This window comes from Colletes latitarsis, chromosome 11 (assembly GCF_051014445.1).
Source record: "Colletes latitarsis isolate SP2378_abdomen chromosome 11, iyColLati1, whole genome shotgun sequence".
Classification (NCBI taxonomy): domain Eukaryota; kingdom Metazoa; phylum Arthropoda; class Insecta; order Hymenoptera; family Colletidae; genus Colletes; species Colletes latitarsis.
Window position 1 is genome coordinate 14253598 of NC_135144.1, and position 20790 is coordinate 14274387.

General features: G+C 40.1%; 1 protein-coding gene across 1 annotated transcript in view; it reads right to left on the minus strand.

The window, feature by feature from the left end:
- LOC143347880 (uncharacterized) overlaps window positions 1-16526 on the minus strand; it is a 93774-nt gene extending 77248 nt beyond the window's left edge. The window contains exon 1 of the mRNA XM_076777484.1: window positions 15802-16526. Coding sequence (XP_076633599.1) covers window positions 15802-15877 — 76 coding nt within the window. The 5' untranslated portion in view covers window positions 15878-16526. The remainder of the gene's footprint in view (window positions 1-15801) is intronic.
- Window positions 16527-20790: the final 4264 nt, after the last annotated feature.

Genomic DNA, 20790 nt, shown 5'->3' on the forward strand with positions numbered 1-20790 from the left:
CCGAAGCTTCCCGAGATAATAAGTAGTTAAAGTTTATCGATGTCACTCTCCCGACACGCGCCATTTATATCTCCGCCAGCTGTTCGCGCGGCGTTACACACGCGTAGAACTCGTGTCCACGATGGAAACACAAAAATGTTTCTAACTTCGAAACAATGTTCGTTAGAGCGTATATCTGTACGAACTTTATTCCTTGATTTTAATTCCTCCAACCACCATAAAGTTTAATATTATTTAAAATTGGAATTATTTAACCTCGATATTTTATACTCGAAATTCGGCACGCAGAAAATATTATTTCGCTTTATATGGCCCAGAAACGGAAGGCATCGTGCATCGCTGGTTTAAAGCCGAGGATGTACGACTTTACGACGAATATACCGAATTCACTTCGTAGTCGGTCGATGCGATTGATTGCTAACTGCAAGCGTTATGCACATGGCCCCGGCAGTACGCACGTGAACGCCCTACCGATGCAAATGTAATTATGAATTCGCTTTGACGCTATAAAAGGTTCGTTGTCGGAGAATTACGTGTCTTGGTAGACCCGGAGCCGGTTAATACAGAAGTTCGTAGCCATCGAAGACGGCTATTTATCGATCACCCGCAATAGATGGTCGACAAAGACATTTTACTACCCCAGATTATTTTTTAACAAGATAAAACGTCAGTACACGATACTAAAAGGACATAGAAATCTGTTAGACAACAAAATTTGTAAATTATCGAGTGATCATCCTTTTATCCGACCTTAAATCTCATAGAAAAATGGAGAATTCCATTAAAAGCAATATACAGAAACCATGAGTACTATAGAAGCATTAAGAAGCTTGAAAAAGCAGTAAGACAAAGCAAAAGTCGTTAAACCTAATGACGGAAGTACTGGTTGCTAGTGTTATAATTTCTGCCTTTTGTAATAATTTAATAGTCGATTTCTATTAAAAATGAAAAGATTTTTTCGTTCTTAATATAGCTACTTTACATTTTATTATTTCTTAATCATTTCCTAATTTTGATTTGATTCCGTTATCAAAATATTTGACTTTTTCTATTCGAAACAGCAGTGTTATAGAAATTTTGTCCACTGTGTCTGCTATTCATGTACGTTGTTGAATCCGAACAAAGTTACACGCCCTCAGGTTACGCCATTGACCCAACTTCGAGACCCTCGTTTTCATTAATCCTTTCAACGTCGTCCCCTCTGTCTCCCGTCCACCTCACGAACCTTTGTAGACAGCCCATTTATCCATCGATTCGACAGTGCGAAATATAAATAGGCTACTCCTGTCAGTCATCAAGAATTTGCATCTCCGTGGACACCCTCCCCATCCACAGTGAAAACGAAATTTCATCGTAATAAATTCATCTTAATTTGTTTGTCTTATACGTTCGTTCGTTTCTACCAACAGGGCCGAGACGAAACAAAGACGGATGGGGGAAGGGGGTGTCACACTCACCTAGATGTTACGAAGGAATAAACAGACGCTTAAAAACAAACATTCAATCATACATCTTACAGTCGATTTTTACTTCGCGTTCGAAAAATATCGCACGGTTACCAATTTTAAATTATTAATAACGATAAAACATATTTCTGTAGGTTATTACTTCGTTTACATTAAATATATTACTGTAAATTGCGTACGATTCCGCTGAAACGAAATATAAAAAATATTGTACGAAAAACGTTAATCTCGATAAAAAATTTGCCCCGTCCTTCAACCGTTAAATTGCCCCTGCACGAGTTCAAGTTACGACACTCACAGTCCCAAAATATACGAGATAAAATATATCATGTTTCGAAGAACGAATATTTAAAAGTAAGTAAATATTGAAATTTAATAACTGTCGAATGGTTTGTAAACTTGCATCCAGTAATTTTTAAACGTTGAACATCGCGCTTAAAGTCATCGTCTAGGGACTGCTTAGGACGCGACGACCAAAGACGATTTTTTCGTGTGTTTTGAAGCGTATCGATTTCCCAGAATGTTTCAGACCGCTGTGTGGCCGTTCGTACGCCAAGGTCGACGAAGCAGCGACTGTCAACAAACGGGCGAGTTTATATCTTTCTCCGATTGACACGAACGGCCGCGTACAGACAACGGCTGGTTTATTATGCCGATGTTATGCGCGTACACGCCGGCAGAGGCGGAGTTGCAAATCAATAAACCGTGTTATAAGGCATTTGGGCATGGCGAGATATCGATTATGTAGCGGTGTACACACGGTGGCAAGAGGTGTCCGAAGACGAACTGTAACGCGACCTGACTCGATGGAAATTACGTAGGATCATCGGAAACGATCAACGACTTCGCGAAGGCCTTCAGATGTTACGAAACTATTCGAACGCTTACGTTTATAACATTCGAGTAACGAAATATACGTGTACGTATGTTAAACTGAAGCATTCGACATAATATGTGATGGAATTGTAGGGTTATGGGTTGTATAATTAGATGGAACTTCAATATTTAAACGTTTGAATATACAGGGTGTTCGACCACCCCTGGGAAAAATTTTAATAGAGGATACTAGAGGCCAAAATAAGACGAAAATCAAGTATACCAATTTGTCGATGGAGGCTTCGTTAAACAGTTATTAACAATTAAATTCAAAAATTTCAAATCGTTCTGGAAAAATTATTTTTAGTTGCAGGGGTCAATTACAAGCATTTTTGGTCAATAGACATAACCCCGAAATCCTACTCAGTTTCGAGAAAAAAATTCCTTACCGAAAATCTAATTTCTGGTCAGAAATGTTTGCCCGAATTTTCATGCGAATCTTTAAAACGTCATAACTTCTGAACGGATTGGACGATTTTAATGTTTAAAAAAGCAAACTGCGCGTATTTTGATGGAAAATATGTACAAATTCGAAAAATATTCGAAAAGTTGGTCCTTGACCCCGCAAAATGAGAAAAACCCCATAAAAATGGTCCAATTTTCAAACAGTCATAACTCCTACAATTGTGAATATATTTAAATGAAACTTTTATCTAAAGTAGAGCTCATGGGTACCTACAAAAAAGTATTACACAACTTTTCTGTAGGGCGTCAAACGAAATTACTAAAAATGAAAAAGGAATTTTTAAGAAAAATCGACAGGGGGTAGGTGCCTAAATTTTTCGATGAAAAAAAAAATTTTTAATTAATTCTGAAATAATTATTTTCGGTTGCGGGGGTCAATTACAATCATTTTTGATGAATAGACATACCCTCGAAATCCTACGCATTTTCGAGAAAAAAATTCAGTACGGTCGGAACTTTAAACGTTAATAACTGTTTAACGAAGCCTTCATCAAGAAATTGGTATTCTTGATTTTCGTCTTATTTTGGCCTCTAGAATCCCCCATTAAAATTTTTCCCAGGGGTGGCCGAACGCCCTGTATAGTACTTATAAGCGTGAAGATATATCTCAGAGATCCGTTCAGTACGAGATCGGTTTCCAAACTGTACGATTCATCCGCTGAAGAACGGCGAGAGTGTAGAGCAGTTCGTCCTGGCAACGAAGTCTTATCTCTGCAGAATAAACACCATGAGTTCGTAGAAACCTAACCCAAGTCCAAAACAGGAAAAAAAACTCTAGACTATATGCATCGTAATTGGAGATGGTTTTTGTGTCACCACGAGACGGTTAAGAAATTCAATAATACGAGACTACATAAGTGAAATTACAAAATAATTCTATCATACATTTATTGCAAACACATATAGTAAGTGACTTACAAAAATTAAAGATAGAATTCAAATTTGTGTGACTTTCTGTACCCTATAATGTGACGACAACGAATTTTTGTAAGAAAAAAAGATTCACATCCTAAGCTTCCCTTGTAAGAGGGTTAGGTTAGAGAGATACGCTTGGCATATCGTATTCCTTTTAACACTGTTCGGCGTTCCTGTCTAGCCTGGTCAACGTCGACGGGGCCACGTGAATAAATAAGAACGATTTTTCAACGGGTCATCGATTCGTAGAGGCATTGGCCTAATTGTCGAGTCAGGGACACGCCAGGCGTTCCCAGCTACGATTCGACCGTTGTACCCGTTCGTCCCAAGGACCTCCAGCCAGCGAGTTCGTTCACTTCTCGCTCCTCGTCGATACCATCTACCGTCTAACGTATATTCCTGCATCTCGCGGTCGGAAAGTTTCCATCGATACAGTTTTTTAAGGGGTCCATGAGTTGTATCACGAATAACGGAACACCCAGTACGTGCATACAGTGACGGATAAGATTAAGCGGACAAGCGTAACGAGCAAAAAAACAATCTGATTTATCGAATACGTAAATTAACAAAGTAAACGATATATTCATTTTTAATTTCGTTGCGTTAGCATAAAATTGTGGATGGTAAGAATTAAAAGGGCAGGATAAATATTTACACAAAAAATAATTTTAGCTATCGATAGCACACGATATAAGATTTTTTAAAGCATAATAGATAATTCCTCTACTTTTTATTTTATCGTTGGGCCTAAAAAATTCGATAGTAGTTCAAAAAAAAAAAAGAAAATTAAAATTTATAGGTTAGAAACGTGTTCGTATCGTGGTTCAACGTGACTATGAATTCCCATTAGGCGTGTTCGGGTGTTTCCGTTTCCCATTTCTTTCGTTTGATTACAAATGCGACTGATGGTGGATAGATGGCGGAACAGTATAAAAGGGAAAGGAGAAAATTATGGTGTGTAAGGCTACCTAGTAGACGCGAGGACATTAAACCTTATAATTAGGATGAATGATCTACAAGACGAACCAGGCAATCGAGACAGAGTGTATCTCTCTTTTGATTGAAAGCAGAGGTAAATGCCAGAGGAAAAAGCTTCGCGATGTAACGAGGTCTAACTTTCTACGCTCGTCTTTTGCTCACGAGCGTAACGACGCACCTGTGATCTGGAATGTTCGAGCAAGACGGAAGGAGTCTCTACTTTCTTCCCAAATATTTCTCGTTCGCGACATTTCATCTCTGCTCGAGCATCAAGTACAGTAATGCACGATACAAATTACGATTAGAATCGTTTCGTCTAAATTACGACCCAGCCCCGCCATTTAAAATGTTGAGTTCAGCGTAACCTCACCCTTTTGATAAATAGACTTGTACACATTGATCAATGTTAGAAAACTATTTTATCATATGAAAATTTTCTTAAATATAAAATTCTACCTGGGAAAAATTTTAATGAGAGATTCTAGAGGCCAAAATAAGACGAAAATCAAGAATACCAATTTGTCGATAAAGGTTTCGTTAAAAAGTTATTAACGTTTAAAGTTCCGACCGTACTGAATTTTTTTCTCGAAAGTGGGTAAGATTTCGGAAGTATGTCTATTCACCAAAAATGATTATAATTGAGCCCCGGAACCGAAAATAATTTTTCCAGAACGATCTGAAACTTTTCAATTTCACCGAAAAATTTCACATCTCGAATTTTTTTTCTAGAATATGAGTAGGATTTCGGGGATACGACTATTCACCAAAAATGATTGTAATTGACCCCTGCAGCCAAAAATAATTTTTTTAGAACGATTTGAAAAATTTTTTTTTCGCCGAAAAATTTAGGCACCTTCTCAAATTTTTTTCTAGAAAGTGGGTAGGATTTCAAGGATATGTGTATTCACCAAAAATGATTGTAATTGACCCCCGCAACGAAAAATAATTTTTCCAGAACGATTTGAAATTTTTAAATTTTATTGTTAATAACTTTTTAACGAAGCCTCCATCAACAAGTTGGTATTTTTGATTTTCGTCTTATTTTGGCCTCTAGAATCCCCCATTAAGATTTTTCCTAGGTGTGGCCGAACACCCTGTATATACATTACTGTATACATATTACTGGGTCATCTCTTAAATATAAAATTCTAAATATAAATTATTTAAAAGAATACACATTGAAATTGCAAACAGATATAGCCAAGTTTAATAATATCTATAACTGGGTCATCGCTAAGTTTCAAATCTCATGGGGAAACTGAACTTTATGAACGCTATTTCTACACTCACCTCCCCCCCCCCCCTTCACCTCGTCCGAACCACGTGATATCGCCGTTCTCCGAGTCACTGTGAATTTATTAGATTATTTATCAATTATTTTACATCTAAAATATAAAAAGAAAATTAACACCATATTTCGCAAAGCTATAAAATCAAAAATTTTCAAAATTGTCTAAATGCTTCTAAATACGATTAAATATTGCAAATGGTAACAAAGTATCCGAGATTCAGGAAAATATTACGCGGGAAAGTGTTCGAATTCGCGTGTAGCGAGCCTATTAGCGCAACGATAGATTTTATATCGGCGCGCGCAACGATTCGTCGCCGGTCCAAAGGAGAACAGAATTTTCACGAAGGCAAAATGATCGTCTTTCCCGCCAGCGAGAAACTGTTTATACCATTCGTGCCGCTGAATTTTCATCGCGTGCCAAGATTTAAAATGCATCCGTTCCGGCGTGGCACGGCTATGCCCGACCGTCCGTCGACCTGAAACGTTTTGATGAAAAAAATGCAAACGCAGGGAGAGCGAGACAGAGAGGAAGGGCGAACAGAGTCGTCGACGGTCTCGGTCGAGCAGAGCACTGCGGCAGAAAACTGGTCCAGGTGCAAGCTCGATAATCCCGGAGAGCGTGATTCGCGTTGAATATTCGCCAACTGGAATTCCTTATTCCGCTGCGAAATCGCGTCGTCCCGCGAAAAGTAACGATACACCTTTACACTTTTCACGTATCCGCCCCTCCGTCCTGTCCCGCGACCCTTCCCTGTCCATTGAAATTAAATGTTCCGCCGGAACATTGTATAGCACGGACCTCGAAAGATCCGACCCGAGTAGGCGGGGCTTCTCCGCTCGAACGCCATTCGTTGGAGTATGTGGCGTCACCTTTGCGACCTCTGCGAGTCAAAGGAACCTCGGCACGATCAATTTTATCAAGTAATATCGAATATTAACGATAATACTTGTGTACAGGGATCAAAAATCATCACAATATCGATTTCGAGTTTCAAAACAGTTACGAAGAACTGAAATAGTGCTATAACTATTATTGGAATAACGGTTCCGATGCAATATCGGTTTTGGTTATGGTTCTAGGTATTGATTCTATCAATTCCAATATTGGTTCTATTTCGGTTCGATTTCGGTACTATATCGGTTACTATAATACTTGGTACTATAATACAGTAAATATTGGATAACTGCGAGAAACGGACTACGGCATAACTGTCAGTTATTCATTCCCACTACTGATGGGGACCACCTTTGATGCGACTTGAACTCGAATATCGGTAAGACATCACTAATGCACCATAAAAACTTTTTTATTTTTGTTTCTTTTTATCAAATGAAACATTTGAAGGATTTTTCTGATTAAAACGAGACCAAATGTGATATAATTTGGATAAGATTTATCTATTAATATTAATTATCTATTGTCATTCATTCGTGCGTAAATATGATAAAAGGTTAAGCAATATTTACTGTATATATTCAGTACTATATTAAAAGAATCCTACTCTATCTGTCAAAATGATTTCCTTCATCGAGTGGTACGCGGGAAGACGAAGTATGAGAAACACTGCCCGAATGGACGTTCCCAGTCCAGTGTGCCCTCCCCCCGGCTCTATAACTTTCCAAATCCGCGTCACTACTCTCTGCGTCAAGTTCGAAATACACTCGATTGCGTTTCACGATGATTTCGCAGTCTCTGTCAGTCGGCAGGGAATTCCTGGTTTTAATGATTCAAGGTCCAATCCTTGGTAGAAGTGACGCTGTTCGCCGTAAGATGTTTGTGTTTTTTTAGCGCGAATTCATGGAAAGTTGCTGCAGGCTCGACGCGTATCGTTGTCGCTGGGATTCATACACGGATAATTCCATTTTTCACGAAGATAAGATTAAGCTGTTCATCGGTATACGTTCGGGCATATACATACAGTGTGTTTTACTGTAGAAAGGTCAACTCACTAGCTTCGTCGTTTTAAACAATTTGAAGAACGTTAACGTGTAATAATTGTATGGCTTCGAGAGACATAATATACATACATAAAGGGTGTTCGGCCACTCCTGGGAAAAATTTTAATGAGGGATTCTAGAAACCAAAATAAGACGAAAATCAAGAATACCAATTTGTTGATGGAGGCTTCGTTAAAAAGTTATTAACAATGAAATTCAAAAATTTCAAATCGTTCTGGAAAAATTATTTTCCGTTGCGGGGGTCAATTACAATCATTTTTGGTGAATACACATGTCTTCGAAATCCTATCCACTTTCGAGAAAAAAAATCGGATAGGTGTTGAAATTTTTCGGCGAAAAAAAAATTTTTCAAATCGTTCTAAAAAAATTATTTTCGGTTGGAGAGGTCAATTACAATCATTTTTGGTCATTATACATATCCTCGAAATCCTACACACTATCGAGAAAAAAATTCCTTACCGAAAATCTAATTAGATGCCTAAATTATTTGACGAAAAAAAGAAATTTCAAATCTGGAAAAATTATTTTTGGTTGCGGGGGTCAATTACAATTATTTTTGGTGAATAGACATACCCCCGAAATCTTGCGCATTTTTGAGAAAAAAATTCAGTACGAGCGGAACTTTAAACGTTAATAACTTTTTAATTTGGCTTCTAGAATCCCCCATTAAAATTTTTCTCAGGGGTGGCCGAACACCCTGTATAACCTCAAAAACTAGAAAAAATCTTGAAATTTAAAGGGAACGCGAACAAAATTTTTAAATAACAAAATCTCGTTACAAAGTCAAACCTTGACTTAACCTAGCCTGCGTAGCCTGCCACTTGTAAAACTAATATTTGGCCCTACCAAAGTGCGTAAAGTTCTGTTCTCTTGACGCAAACGAATTTGAAAGAAAATTAGCCGACGCGTATTCGAGAGGACTGTATACGTTTAGATTATCACTGTCTCTCCTTCGTTCGATATCAAGTTTCGAAAATATCGCCGACACGCTCTTGTGGGACAGACTGTAGATTGCACGGCGGAAAGCACGGCACGCACCTGTTTCTACAGCACATAAATGTTTGCGGGAACAATATCGTGTTTGGCGATGCCAGGTTCACCTGGCCGTCCCCGCAGGAGCGTGTTTTTTAGGTACTGCCCACGCGCGCGCACCGAGTAAATTTCTGCATCGAGAATGACACAATAAACATCACCGTGGATTACGTTTTATCGAAAATTACGATTTTCTCAAGGCGGCTTCGTATCGTTATTTTTCAAGAAAATTGTAAGAGACCCGTGGTGGTCATTCAAACGATATTGTATTTTATGTATTTTATTTTAATTGAAAGTTCGATCGGTCTTTTTGAAAGACTCGTTAGTCAGCACCGATAAAATGTATCATTTACCTGCAACACGACCTACAAATGACCTTCACCTCGGAGATTTGTATTCGTATTGGATTCAGTTTACACCTGTTGGAATACTGTCTGCCAACTTTGACCACCTGTTTTATTATCTGTTCAAACAGCGTGTTCAAAGTTTGGCTCGAAATGTTTGATCGAATTACCGATACCTTTAGATTATGATATACAGGCTGATCCACTTAAATCACTTGAAAACCGTTTTTTGTATAAAAAAAATAAAGTAGAAATAATAACCTAACCTAAACCTACAATTTTTGTTTGAAACATTTTTTTACGTAACAAACGGTTTTTAAGTAATTGAGGCGGCAAGTTTAGGTGGACCACCCTGTGTATGCTCGGTTTCAAGACGTCAATATTAAATGCCAGTTGTGACTAGTTTCTACTTTAACAGGATCTCACTTTGCCTGGATATCTGTGCTCTTAGACAGTTGCTTTGAATACTGTTAGATGTCTCTTCATTTGGATACTACCGTTACTTCCAGCGTCCCTTCATCCATTTAACAGCATTCCGTACATGCCAGTTCAATTAGATCTCACCTTCATAACTGTATGCATTGTCTCTTCATCTAAGTACTAACAATAATTAGATGCCTCATGATCCACGTAATTATCAATTTTCCGTGGATAACCGTTCAACTGAATCGAATCTACAATAGTCATCTCACCTATTATCGATTCTATTTATAGCTTGTTAGACGATTGGTCAGATTGTTATGTTATATAAGTGTCTTCGTCATTATTAATAACCAAATTCGTTTGTGTAACTGTCCATCAGGTCCCAATTTCACAGAAATACTTTTTATCCTATTACTGGGTCTATTCGATGCTAGTTCCTCCTGTTTAACTATGGATTTTGTGTAAATAACTGTTCGACTGGGTCTCAACTTCACAGAATAATTACAAAAATATGTGTGTTCTAAGTTATCTATAATCTAGACAATGTTGTGATCTTATTGAATAATTAGTAATCGAAATTTAATAGCTATATGTACGACACTTATGCATTACTAATATCTAGACAAAGAATACCTAGTTATCCCTAGTCGAATAGTTATCCCAAGACCTCGTAGATTCCACGCATCGTCGACCAGTTTTTGATTTTCATCTAATACGTCATTCTTTGACCTTTGCGAGAGCTTCGAACGTGTGCAACAAGTTGTACAACGTTCGAAAACGTCGGTATTTTAAGATTGAAGACGATGACAACGATGTACATCCTATTGGCCTTAAATGCAAATATCTCTTCCTCGTCACGGAACACCGTATCGATCTGTGTGACGAACAGCCGGTGTCATCGTTTCTTGTAGCATCGGGCTTTAATGGAGGACTCTTCGACGGGTTCGTGGCTTTTAAATTCGTTAATCGTGGATCTGTTGCTTCCCCGTTGCCGACGTTCGCGTTGCGTGTACAGGAACGCTTGTTAAAATCGTGCAGAAAAAAAAAAATTATACCGGCCGAATCGACCGAGAGGCTCGGCCACCGTGAACCCGAGAACGTTTTTGCTCGTAGACGCGACGCGACGATTCGATGGCGACCATCGGCTATCTGGCGGGAGAAATGTCGCGCAGCCACGAGCGTGCGCGAAGGCGAAGCGAATTTCTCGATTCCTTCGCAAGACGGCGACTGCATCTGATGAGAGAAGCTTTAGCTGTAGGGAACCCTCAGATATTCATGAAAATGGAGTGTACGTCGCGCGGGACTAACGCGCGAGCGAGACACATCCGTGGAGATTCAGACGACACGTTATTCGTATCGTTCTTTGATTCTCCGTGGATGGAAATTGCGTCCTCGATGAACAGGCAGTACTGGGAACACTGTTGCGCGAATTATTTTTCATCGTAAGAACAATACGTAATACGAGGCGAAGCGTTCAACACGCAACGTACCCACTTTTACCAACACAAGAATTCGATATTCCAAGGTCATCGATATTTTTCAATTAGGACTACGTATTTTTAACGCCAATGTGTCTTATTGTTACAATTAATTCAATAAAGTGTAATATTCGTCGGAATCGTCGTGTTGGGAGATTGAATACGTTTCATTGTAAGTTAGGTTAGGTACACGAGTGGCTAGTGAGCGACGCGTAGTTAGAGACGGGAGGTAAACAGGTCAGTGTCTAGATAGTATCATCAGATAGAGCAACGTGCTTAAACCGAAGAACGGTATCCAAACGTTTAAACGCCAGATACTCGAAACAATAGCTGAATTAGAATGGATGTTTAGGTGGAATACGACGGGGCCGCGGAAAAACGTGTGCACTCATATGTATAAGGAATACAGTTAGAAACGATGGATAGAGCTCGCGTTGAGTATGAAAGGCGAAAAGAAAAATGAGAAAGAGATGACAGAAGAAGAAGGTAGTGAAAAAAAGAGTCGTACGACTGCGTCTGCGGTACTGTGTCATTCCGGAAGTCCGGTTAAGTAGCAGTTGCGTACGGGGTCTTGATAAGTGGCACGAGAACAGGAGAGCACTTTCGCCCGTGCGTGAACTTTTTTAAAGAATACTTGGCTCGCCCTCTGCTTTAGCGTCCTCTGCCCCGCTCGGTTATCCACAAAAATTAATTAACCCTTCGGGTGCTGGAATGCCTATTAACGTATATACATTCGATCGGTGCAGCGCGCGCGGCGAATCTTCGAACGTTGAGGTTACGTTTACCGATTCTATTCAAGTATATAACAGCGAATATACACAAAATATAAGGAATACGTTAAAAACAGTTTTGTATCCGCGTTAGTAGCGTGGTTTCTTTTCTCGCTCAGACACTCGATTGGGGATCAGATTACACTGCTCAGCGACCGAACTCCAAGGGGGTACTCCAGGGGAAAGACGAGTCGCAGACGTAAACAAACGGCCCCGAAAGTGACTCGTAAGTATCGTTTAGCAACCGCACCATCGACTACGTGGATATAATATGTACGAAAACTTTGTTTTTCTTCGCTGACTCGTCTCGTTGACCCGAGTATAATGGCGGGGACACAAATCCTTGAACAGAAGGGATCTTTTTCACAAATAGAGAAACCTCGTTATAGTCGTCGCTTTCAATTTTCTGTTTTAAGATACAGAAAATATTTTTTTTATGGTACGTTCATTGTGTCACAACGTTCACCTTTCATTGCATCGCGAAGTTGCCCCCGCCAATTTCTGAAACTACGAACCTCAGGGTTGTCTCCAACGCACGATCAAGAATTTTTCAGGTTACTAATGAGGTACTAACAAGCAAGTATCGACTGTATCTCGTTTCATTGTTTCTCAGTCTCTCTTACTATTCTCACTCTTGTATCTAATGTACACAAACGCCTCGCGTCGTAAAGGGAAAAGGAGCGATTGAATTTCTCTACCTACTCTTTCATTGTGTCACCGTCCGATCTCGAGATGGCACAATGATAGGGTTTGCTGTATACGACGCAAATACATGAACACCTTCTTATTCGAATAATAACATTCGAATAGTTATATTGAAATAGTGATACTCGGATAGTAAAACTTTTGATAATGATATTTGGGTAGTAACATTCGGATAGGAACATTTATTGAATGTTTATATGATAAACTAAATGTGGTTTTACTCGAGATGAAAGCACCGGTAGAAACAGCCTCGCGGATCTACTTTCTATTGCGTTATTGGAGGAGGCCTTCGTACATTTTGGCGTCTCCTCTCCAAGCATCGTTCCTGCCCGGCGTCGCTTCTTTGTCGCCGATAACCTTACGTCTCTGAACTCGTCGATCAACCAATCCTCGAACCGAAATGGTGTCGATCCGACCGGGATTCAAGGTCGTTCAACGTCAATAATGTTACAACGCTACTAGCAGAGGAATAATAAATTATGCTAACGTGTTTCGAGTAACTAGACGCGTCGATGACTTCGCGGAGAAATGATTCGTAATCGATGCGATCAAGCATTATTACCATTAATTACGAACAATAAATTACAAGCGAGGCCATAACCATCGACGTATCGTAGGACGATATAATAGCAGAAATAACAGCAGACGCTGGCGGGATTATAAATTATCGCTAGCATTTTCTATCCTCAAAATAATAAGACTCACCACGGGACATCAGAACTTATCGATAGACTCATCGATCGCATATTAAACAACTTTCCTGTCATATTTTCCCCGGTGACGTAACTACGAATCCCAATTTTCCGGAACGTACTGGCAAATTTAAAACTCAATTAACCGAGCAATCCCACGACGCGTTCAAAGCGCGCTACGAATATATGCAACTAATTCCTCCCATGCGTAATGTTACTAATTTTCGACGACGAACGCTACGAAGTCGCTAACATCAATGCAGGTCGATTTGCGAAAACTATTATGTTGGAATATCGTGTACTGTATCCGTTGATCGGTTTTACTGTTCGAGTTAGGGTAATGGTACCTAACGTGGTCCAGAAAAAGTTAAATGAACATAAAAAAAAAATTAATTATTTATACATATTCACAAATACTTATAGAATATTTATACGTGTGCTCGTTGGTCGGTTTTACTGTTCGAGTTAGGATAATGGTACCTAACGTGGTTTGGAAAAAGTTAAGTGAATATAAAAAAAAATTGTTTATTTATAAATATTCATAAATGTTTATAGAATATAATGTAAAATCGAAACGACGATAGCCCTCGTTGCTTCTCTTTTGGATCTACTCCTGGCACCGAGAAATTCACGTGCATGCCGTTATTTTTCCTTGGTGAGTATTAAGAAATCACAATGAAAGCCGTGAACGCGACACCAGACGTTCGTGCGGTTAGAAAAAGGGACAGTAATGTCGGAAGGCCAGTCCGGAGGGCAGCTGTTCGATAAAAAGAATGTTCGGTTGGTACAGAACCAAGTGTCGCGCGTCAAGTGCCGGCAGCGTTCGTCGATAATTTTCGAAATCCTGATCGAAGAAAATACCAGTGCATAACGTCACGCAAAGATGAAAATTACGATAAGAATGCGTCTTAATTTTCGCACACCAACCGATAATCGCAAGATATTCGTCGTCACGATGTATCGAGATAAAATCGATCGCAATACTGGGCAACTAAATGTCACTGCACCGACGAATGCACGAACGTAAGGTACGTTTAGGTACGGTTACATAGTCGGCATAACTACGGTGAAACCTGCATACAACGGAACTGTTCGCGTGCACGAATTTTAACAAACTCCGCGGAAAAATGATAAGAGAAACAATCGAAAGAGAAGAGAATTTAACATAAAAAACTGTACATATCATTTTTTGATTCGATGAAAGCTTTCTGTGCTGGCACTTTGCAATTAACGTCGGAATTTGTGGCTCAGAGGCAGCCTACTCGAACGTGTTTTACAAATCCGAGCGCGTGCACGTTGCAGAAAAGTTGTTTAACTTTCAATGGACGTATCCAAATCGAAAAAATCAAAATCGACTATCTACAAGGAACTATGCACGTACTGATTTTTTAAAAGAGCCATTTACTAAATGTTATTAATACGAATAGAAAGTTCCACGAATTATTTACTAAATTTCTATACTGTCTTCATTAAAGTTAATTAATATATGCGTTTGTGTAATTTATTTATTACGTGGTAACGAAAGTCACTGTTTTAAAAATAAAATCCTATAAGTTACATTTTGTATGAGAGAAAAGTGAAATTGCAGCTGTTTAACTAAAATTATCAAAAACATTCATTCTTCGTCATTTTATGTTTAAGTTAATAATATTTAACGGATTAAAAGTGTCTCATTTACGGTTCATTTTAATTGTTTCAATTTGCTCGCGTAAATTGCCGTTGAGCTACAAAAACTCGAACGTTAATTGCAAAATTCCAGAACAGCTTTTGTCTAAACAAAAAGTAAAACGCATATTTTTTATGTAAAATTATCTTCTTCCTCAATTTTTCTCTTACAGTGTTCCCCGAAAGAGCAACGTTGAAGAAGTTATTAAAACAAAAAACTCTAGTTTCGCCACTAATTTGTTAATGAAATTTGTTAATGAAAAGTTTCGTGGCTAGGTTAACACGTCGGCTGGTATAGTGGTCGTGGGTGGCCGACATTTTAAACTTCCAATATGTTGAAACATCATTTACAATGGGAAAATGCAAATACTTATACATAACATTAATTATTTTTATGTTACAAATTCTAATTTAAATAATTGTACTATAATTAATGATATTATTTTGTCGTAGTATTGTAAGTTCATGGTTTAACATTATATCTTAAACAAAAGTCTTTTATTATTTATTTTCCCAAATCCCTATCGCTTTCTGCGTACGCCAATAATTTTGTGACTCACTGTACGAACGACAAGCACGAAACCAATATGCCTGAAAGGGTCAACGAGATACATATATCCAGCCCGACGCAGGTTTCACCAGGTGTGCGCCGATATAGCGTCGACGCCACTGTCCTGTCGCGAGGCTAGCATCGAACATGCAAGGAATAGAAGAAGAAAAATTGCGAAGGTCGTGCGCTCACCCTCGAGCAGGTGCCAGTCCTCGTCGAGCGAGGCCAGGGCTTGCGCTTGATTGGCCTGTTGTTCGAAGTCGAGCATCTTGGTCCACCGTGTTCCAGACTCTCTTTCGGCGGTGCAGCACCTCTTCCTTCAACACGACAAAATATCCTGTCACTTCACCTCTCACGAAACTATCTCACAGTTTTGTTATTCGTAGTTCGAGCGAGTTTTGCACGTATTCGGACGTCGATCGGCTACGAAACGAACAGAGTACGATATCTTTTGTTTATAACGTTGGAACGCCGAGATCGCGCGGAATCCTCTCGAGCGACAATTGAAAACTGGTATACCAAAGGCAGACTTTCCCCACGAAGAAACGTTCGCTCGGATTATCTCGAACGTCCTTTCGTCACGGGCGAAAGAAAGACAAGAGTGGGGGAGCGAGCGTCTCGCCGGCGCTTTTTCCGTTTAAATAGTACTCTCTGTTTACATCGGTGTTTCTGATTGGCTTGGATGGCGGTTCCCCGTCGCCGGGAAACAGCGCAAACGTCTTGTTCCTCTATTTTGTAAAAGGACTAATAAACTCTGGGAGAAGGTTGGGATTTCAGTCTTTTACCAATTCCGAGGACGCGTATTGTTGTATTTATTTCAGGGAGATACGCGCTTACAAAGACAGAACCGTGTCGTTACACGGACAATTAGAAGCTACGAGACGAGCGAACCAGCTCGCGTGCATACGTGGCGGTACTCGAACCGCGACTGATTTCCCCTATCACTCCGTACTCAGCTGCCACCCACGAACCTCCCTCCATAGCCCATCGGCAGCCTCCCCCCCCCCTGCCTCTCGCGTCCGCCCCTTCGCCACGCGAACCAAGCTTGCTCGTTCCAAGCAACGGTAGAACGTCTGACCCTCCCCTCGCCGCCTATCCGCACCCCTTTCACTCTATCCGTGCTTTCTCCGTCTCTGTTCTCCTTCGTGACGCTCCGTACGCTCTCTTCTGCTCTCTGCCAGTGTACAAGGTGCGGCGAAAATCGTGGTTTAACGAAAGACAGGGTGATTCTACCGGACGTAATAAGACGAAAGCATACTGTTTCAACATTGAATACTATTTCTATCAAAACACACCTTTTAAAATCTTAACTGAAGATTACTTTCTAATGTTGATCTTACGTTTCGTATGTAAATTCATTTGTAAATTAAAGTCCAGTAACGAATTTTTCAAATCGACAAAAGCTAGTTTACAAACAGGCCTAAAATTTTTATTTGTTATTCACAAACAAAATTTGCCCGGCTCTAACAGAGGCATATTAACGTGGACAGGTTCGCTAATAGGAACCACTGCCCTGGTGCAGGTTAGACCAATATGCATTGGATACCACTACCAGAGTCCGCGAAGAGTATTGGTCTCATCGCCGAACGTATACGCGTCTCTTCGTCTCTCGTTTCTCTCTCGTACTTTGTAGTCTGCGACCGTTAATGCAGAGAGAACTTCGCGAGGCACTCGTGAATCCTCTTCCACTCTCTATTTCAGTTCCTCTGTCAGCCTCCGCGTTCCTTCTCATTCTATTTCGACGTCCGTCTCCCTCTGACCGTTTCCTCTCCCACTTCGTTCCCAAGCTTGATCTAGCGTCTCGTTCTCGCCGGTGCAGTTCTCGTCCTCCGTCCTTTGCGGAGAAGACTCCATCGTCGTTCCCGTATTCTCCGGGTTATGGCTAGCCCGGGTTACTGGTAACCGGCCGGTAAACGCAAAGTTATGCATCTCCCGGTTTTAACCCGCTACTTTTTAACGTGGTTCCTTAGAAACGAGACAGATGTAACAGATTCTGTCTTCTGGGTGATATTGTGGATCGTCGAGCAGCTGCCGATGGCTGAATTTATCGCGACCGATTCTTTTTGCCTTTCGTTTCGACCTTTCTGCGACCGAGACGGTCGAACGTTCTTTATCCGTCGCTAGCGCCGGAGATTGGTCAGAACGAACCAGAATATACAGTTATCGAAAAAAAGTATCCATACGTTGCAATACGTTCGGTTTAAACAATAATAATTTTAGTTATAAAAGGCTAATGGATACAAAAGAAACGTAATCGAAAAAAGTGGGATGCCAAAATCTTTTCTTAAGATTCGGTCATTTTCTTAAATCATGATTTTTTTTATTTTTCGTGCGAAGGAGGGGATGGTCACACTGATACAGTGTAATGATTTAATTCTTTCATCTGTTTCCTATCTTTGGAACGGCGCCAATCGTGTCGATGGTAAAAACATCTTTGCTTGGACAGCGGATGCTTCACAGCTTGGAACTCCTAAAATACTTATTGCAACGCGTTAAACAAATTCAGACATAAGTGCATTGATAGACAAAGTCAGTGTATCTACAGAAATTCACATTTGAATATTAATGTCCTTCATTGTTGTAAAATATTTCGATATATCAGTCCTTGGTTTTTAAGAAGCTGTATTTAGCGTAATATTTTTACCCAAATTTATGATCAACGCTTTAATTCTAGCGTACACAGTCTGAACACGCGAACAAGCTACCGAGAACCGATTGCAAGGCCAAACAATTCAAACAAATGCTGCAAATATGAACTTTAATAATGTTCGTATGTGTCTGCAACAATGTTACGGAGTTAAAACAAAGTATTATCTATAATAAAAAAAACTACATACATGAGCGATACAAGCAGGGAATAGTAGTATACATATACCTCGAGCATATAAGAAATACATTGCACAAAATTAGAAAAATTTTGTATAACATACTGTCGATATATACCTGTGCCAATAATTTTTTGATTCACCTTAGGGTTGGGTTATTAACGCATGAGCGGATGCGTGGAATACAGGGTGTTTGATTATATTACCCTACACCAGTTTCGTAAATTTTATTAACCATGTATCAGTTAAGGGTTAAGGTCGCGCGAAAGCGTCGGTTCTTGGAACGCGTGTCGCGTGCTCTCTAGCATACGGCCCTGATGGCTCGCGCGCCTCGTCATTTGTCCTCGCCCCCCTCGCCGCCCCCGCCCCTTAGGATACCGTCCCGCCGCTCGCCAAGCCACTCGATTTTCTTCCCTCTTCCTCCACCCCCTCTACAGCAGGTCTCCTGTCTCTCTTTCTCCATTCAACGCGTCGCGTGGCACTCTCTCCCTTCCACTCTCTCTTTCGCCCCACTATTCTCGCTATCGGTGTCTTCCTCTCTCCTCTTGCCAATTCCTCCATCCCGTTCACGTTATTCGATTACGTTTCTTTCGCTCTCCGACGTCGAAACCGTCTCCTCGTCTCTCTTTCGCATTGTTTTCTCCGTTTGCATCTGCAACTGTTTTCATTTTTTATTTTTCCAGTGGAAGTTTAACGTCGCATCGATATCCAGGTCATTAAAGACTGGAGTATTTTGCTTTTAGCGTTTAGATTTTGTACAAGAGAATCTGATAGGTGTTTACTGCGATGAAAAACCAAATGAAAAAATATATTCGTGGGTAATGGTTTGCCCTGAGACGAGACATTACTTTTCCTTTCTATTCGGGTCGTTGATAGGGATCGATCGATCAAAAACCTTAACTACATTGTAAATTTTTGTCGTGTTTGCGTGGACTATGTTCGATTCTATTCATCTGTATTATTCCTTACGTGTATTAATGTATATATTTTGTTATTCCTTCGATCGTTAGTTATTTTCGATTGTTTCACGCAGGTCGAGAGATCGATTCATTGTCTCGTAATCGCAATAACGCGACATTTAACTCCGCGTAAACCGAGAGGTCTGTAATTATTTTTAGACACAAGCGACGCAGCGGAAAGTTGACTCTTGGTAATTTTCGATACAGCGTACTAACGGCCACGCGATATCGAGTATCGATAAAACTATTTTGAATTAACCGAGTACGAATACGTCACAATACGTTCCTAAGCATCGCTTTAATCATACTGTAACATTTTGACGGCGGGTGTTACGTATATATGTATAACAGATACAAAACCTAAAAGAAGTAACTATTATAGAATCTATATCAGAGATACAGCCCGAAATTTAGGTTCTTCGTAACTATTTCAAGAATTTAAGCTTACATAAATTGTAACAGTTTTCAAGCTGTAACGTAAAAATAGATATGCGTTCGTCGAACGTAGAAAATCGAGCAACAGCTTCTCGCGACTGAATCGAAAACAGAACGAGTTTGATTTTAATTCTCCGGTTGCGTCAATTGTTCCATCCTCCCCTACAGTTTAAATTCAGCACGACCCGGTTGTATAAAGAAACGTTCGTCGCTGTTCGTTCGCGTCTTTATCGGTTCTTATCGCAGATTCGATATGGGCCACAATAAACGTCGGCACGATAATTTTTTCTCGTGTTTCTGGCCGACGCACGTTGCCGTTCGCTGCGTACGCGCCAGAACGGCCGGCCGACCGGTCTGTCTTTTTCTGTTTCGTTCCTGTTCGACCTCGAGAGGAATCGGCGTAAGGTTTCTCCCTCCTCGTCGCACGTGCCGCGATACGTGTATACGCGCTCTTCGTTCGCAAATCGTTTTCTCCTCGTCGTTCTCGGTAGCAAGTTCCTTTTCCCTCCAGCGTTTTGTTCTCCGTCACAGATGCTCGCCAGTGCCGACAACCTCCCCCACTTGGGGGACCCGCCACGCGAGGATAATCGAGACGATCTGACGAACGCCTATGCCTTACCTTCTGTTTGGTCGAAATCATTTTCGTAACGCTACGAAGTCTAATTTTTTACCATGTTGAAACCCCCCTTGAAATTTTAATTACAGATTCTTATGTCTATAGACCAAGTTTCAGCGTAGTTATAAGACACTCTGAATCATTCTCGGAAATCTCGAAGACAGGAGTTTTTTAATTTCTTCGAAAATTTACGTATTTCATCGCACTTAATTTTTGTATGAATAGGGATTTATTTAAATCTATCTATTTAGTGTTAAAGAGTGTTATTTCAGTTGTACAGAAGTATAGGAGTGGAAGTGAGAGAATTTTTTGGTAGAGTAATATTTTCAGACATTCGATACAGTTA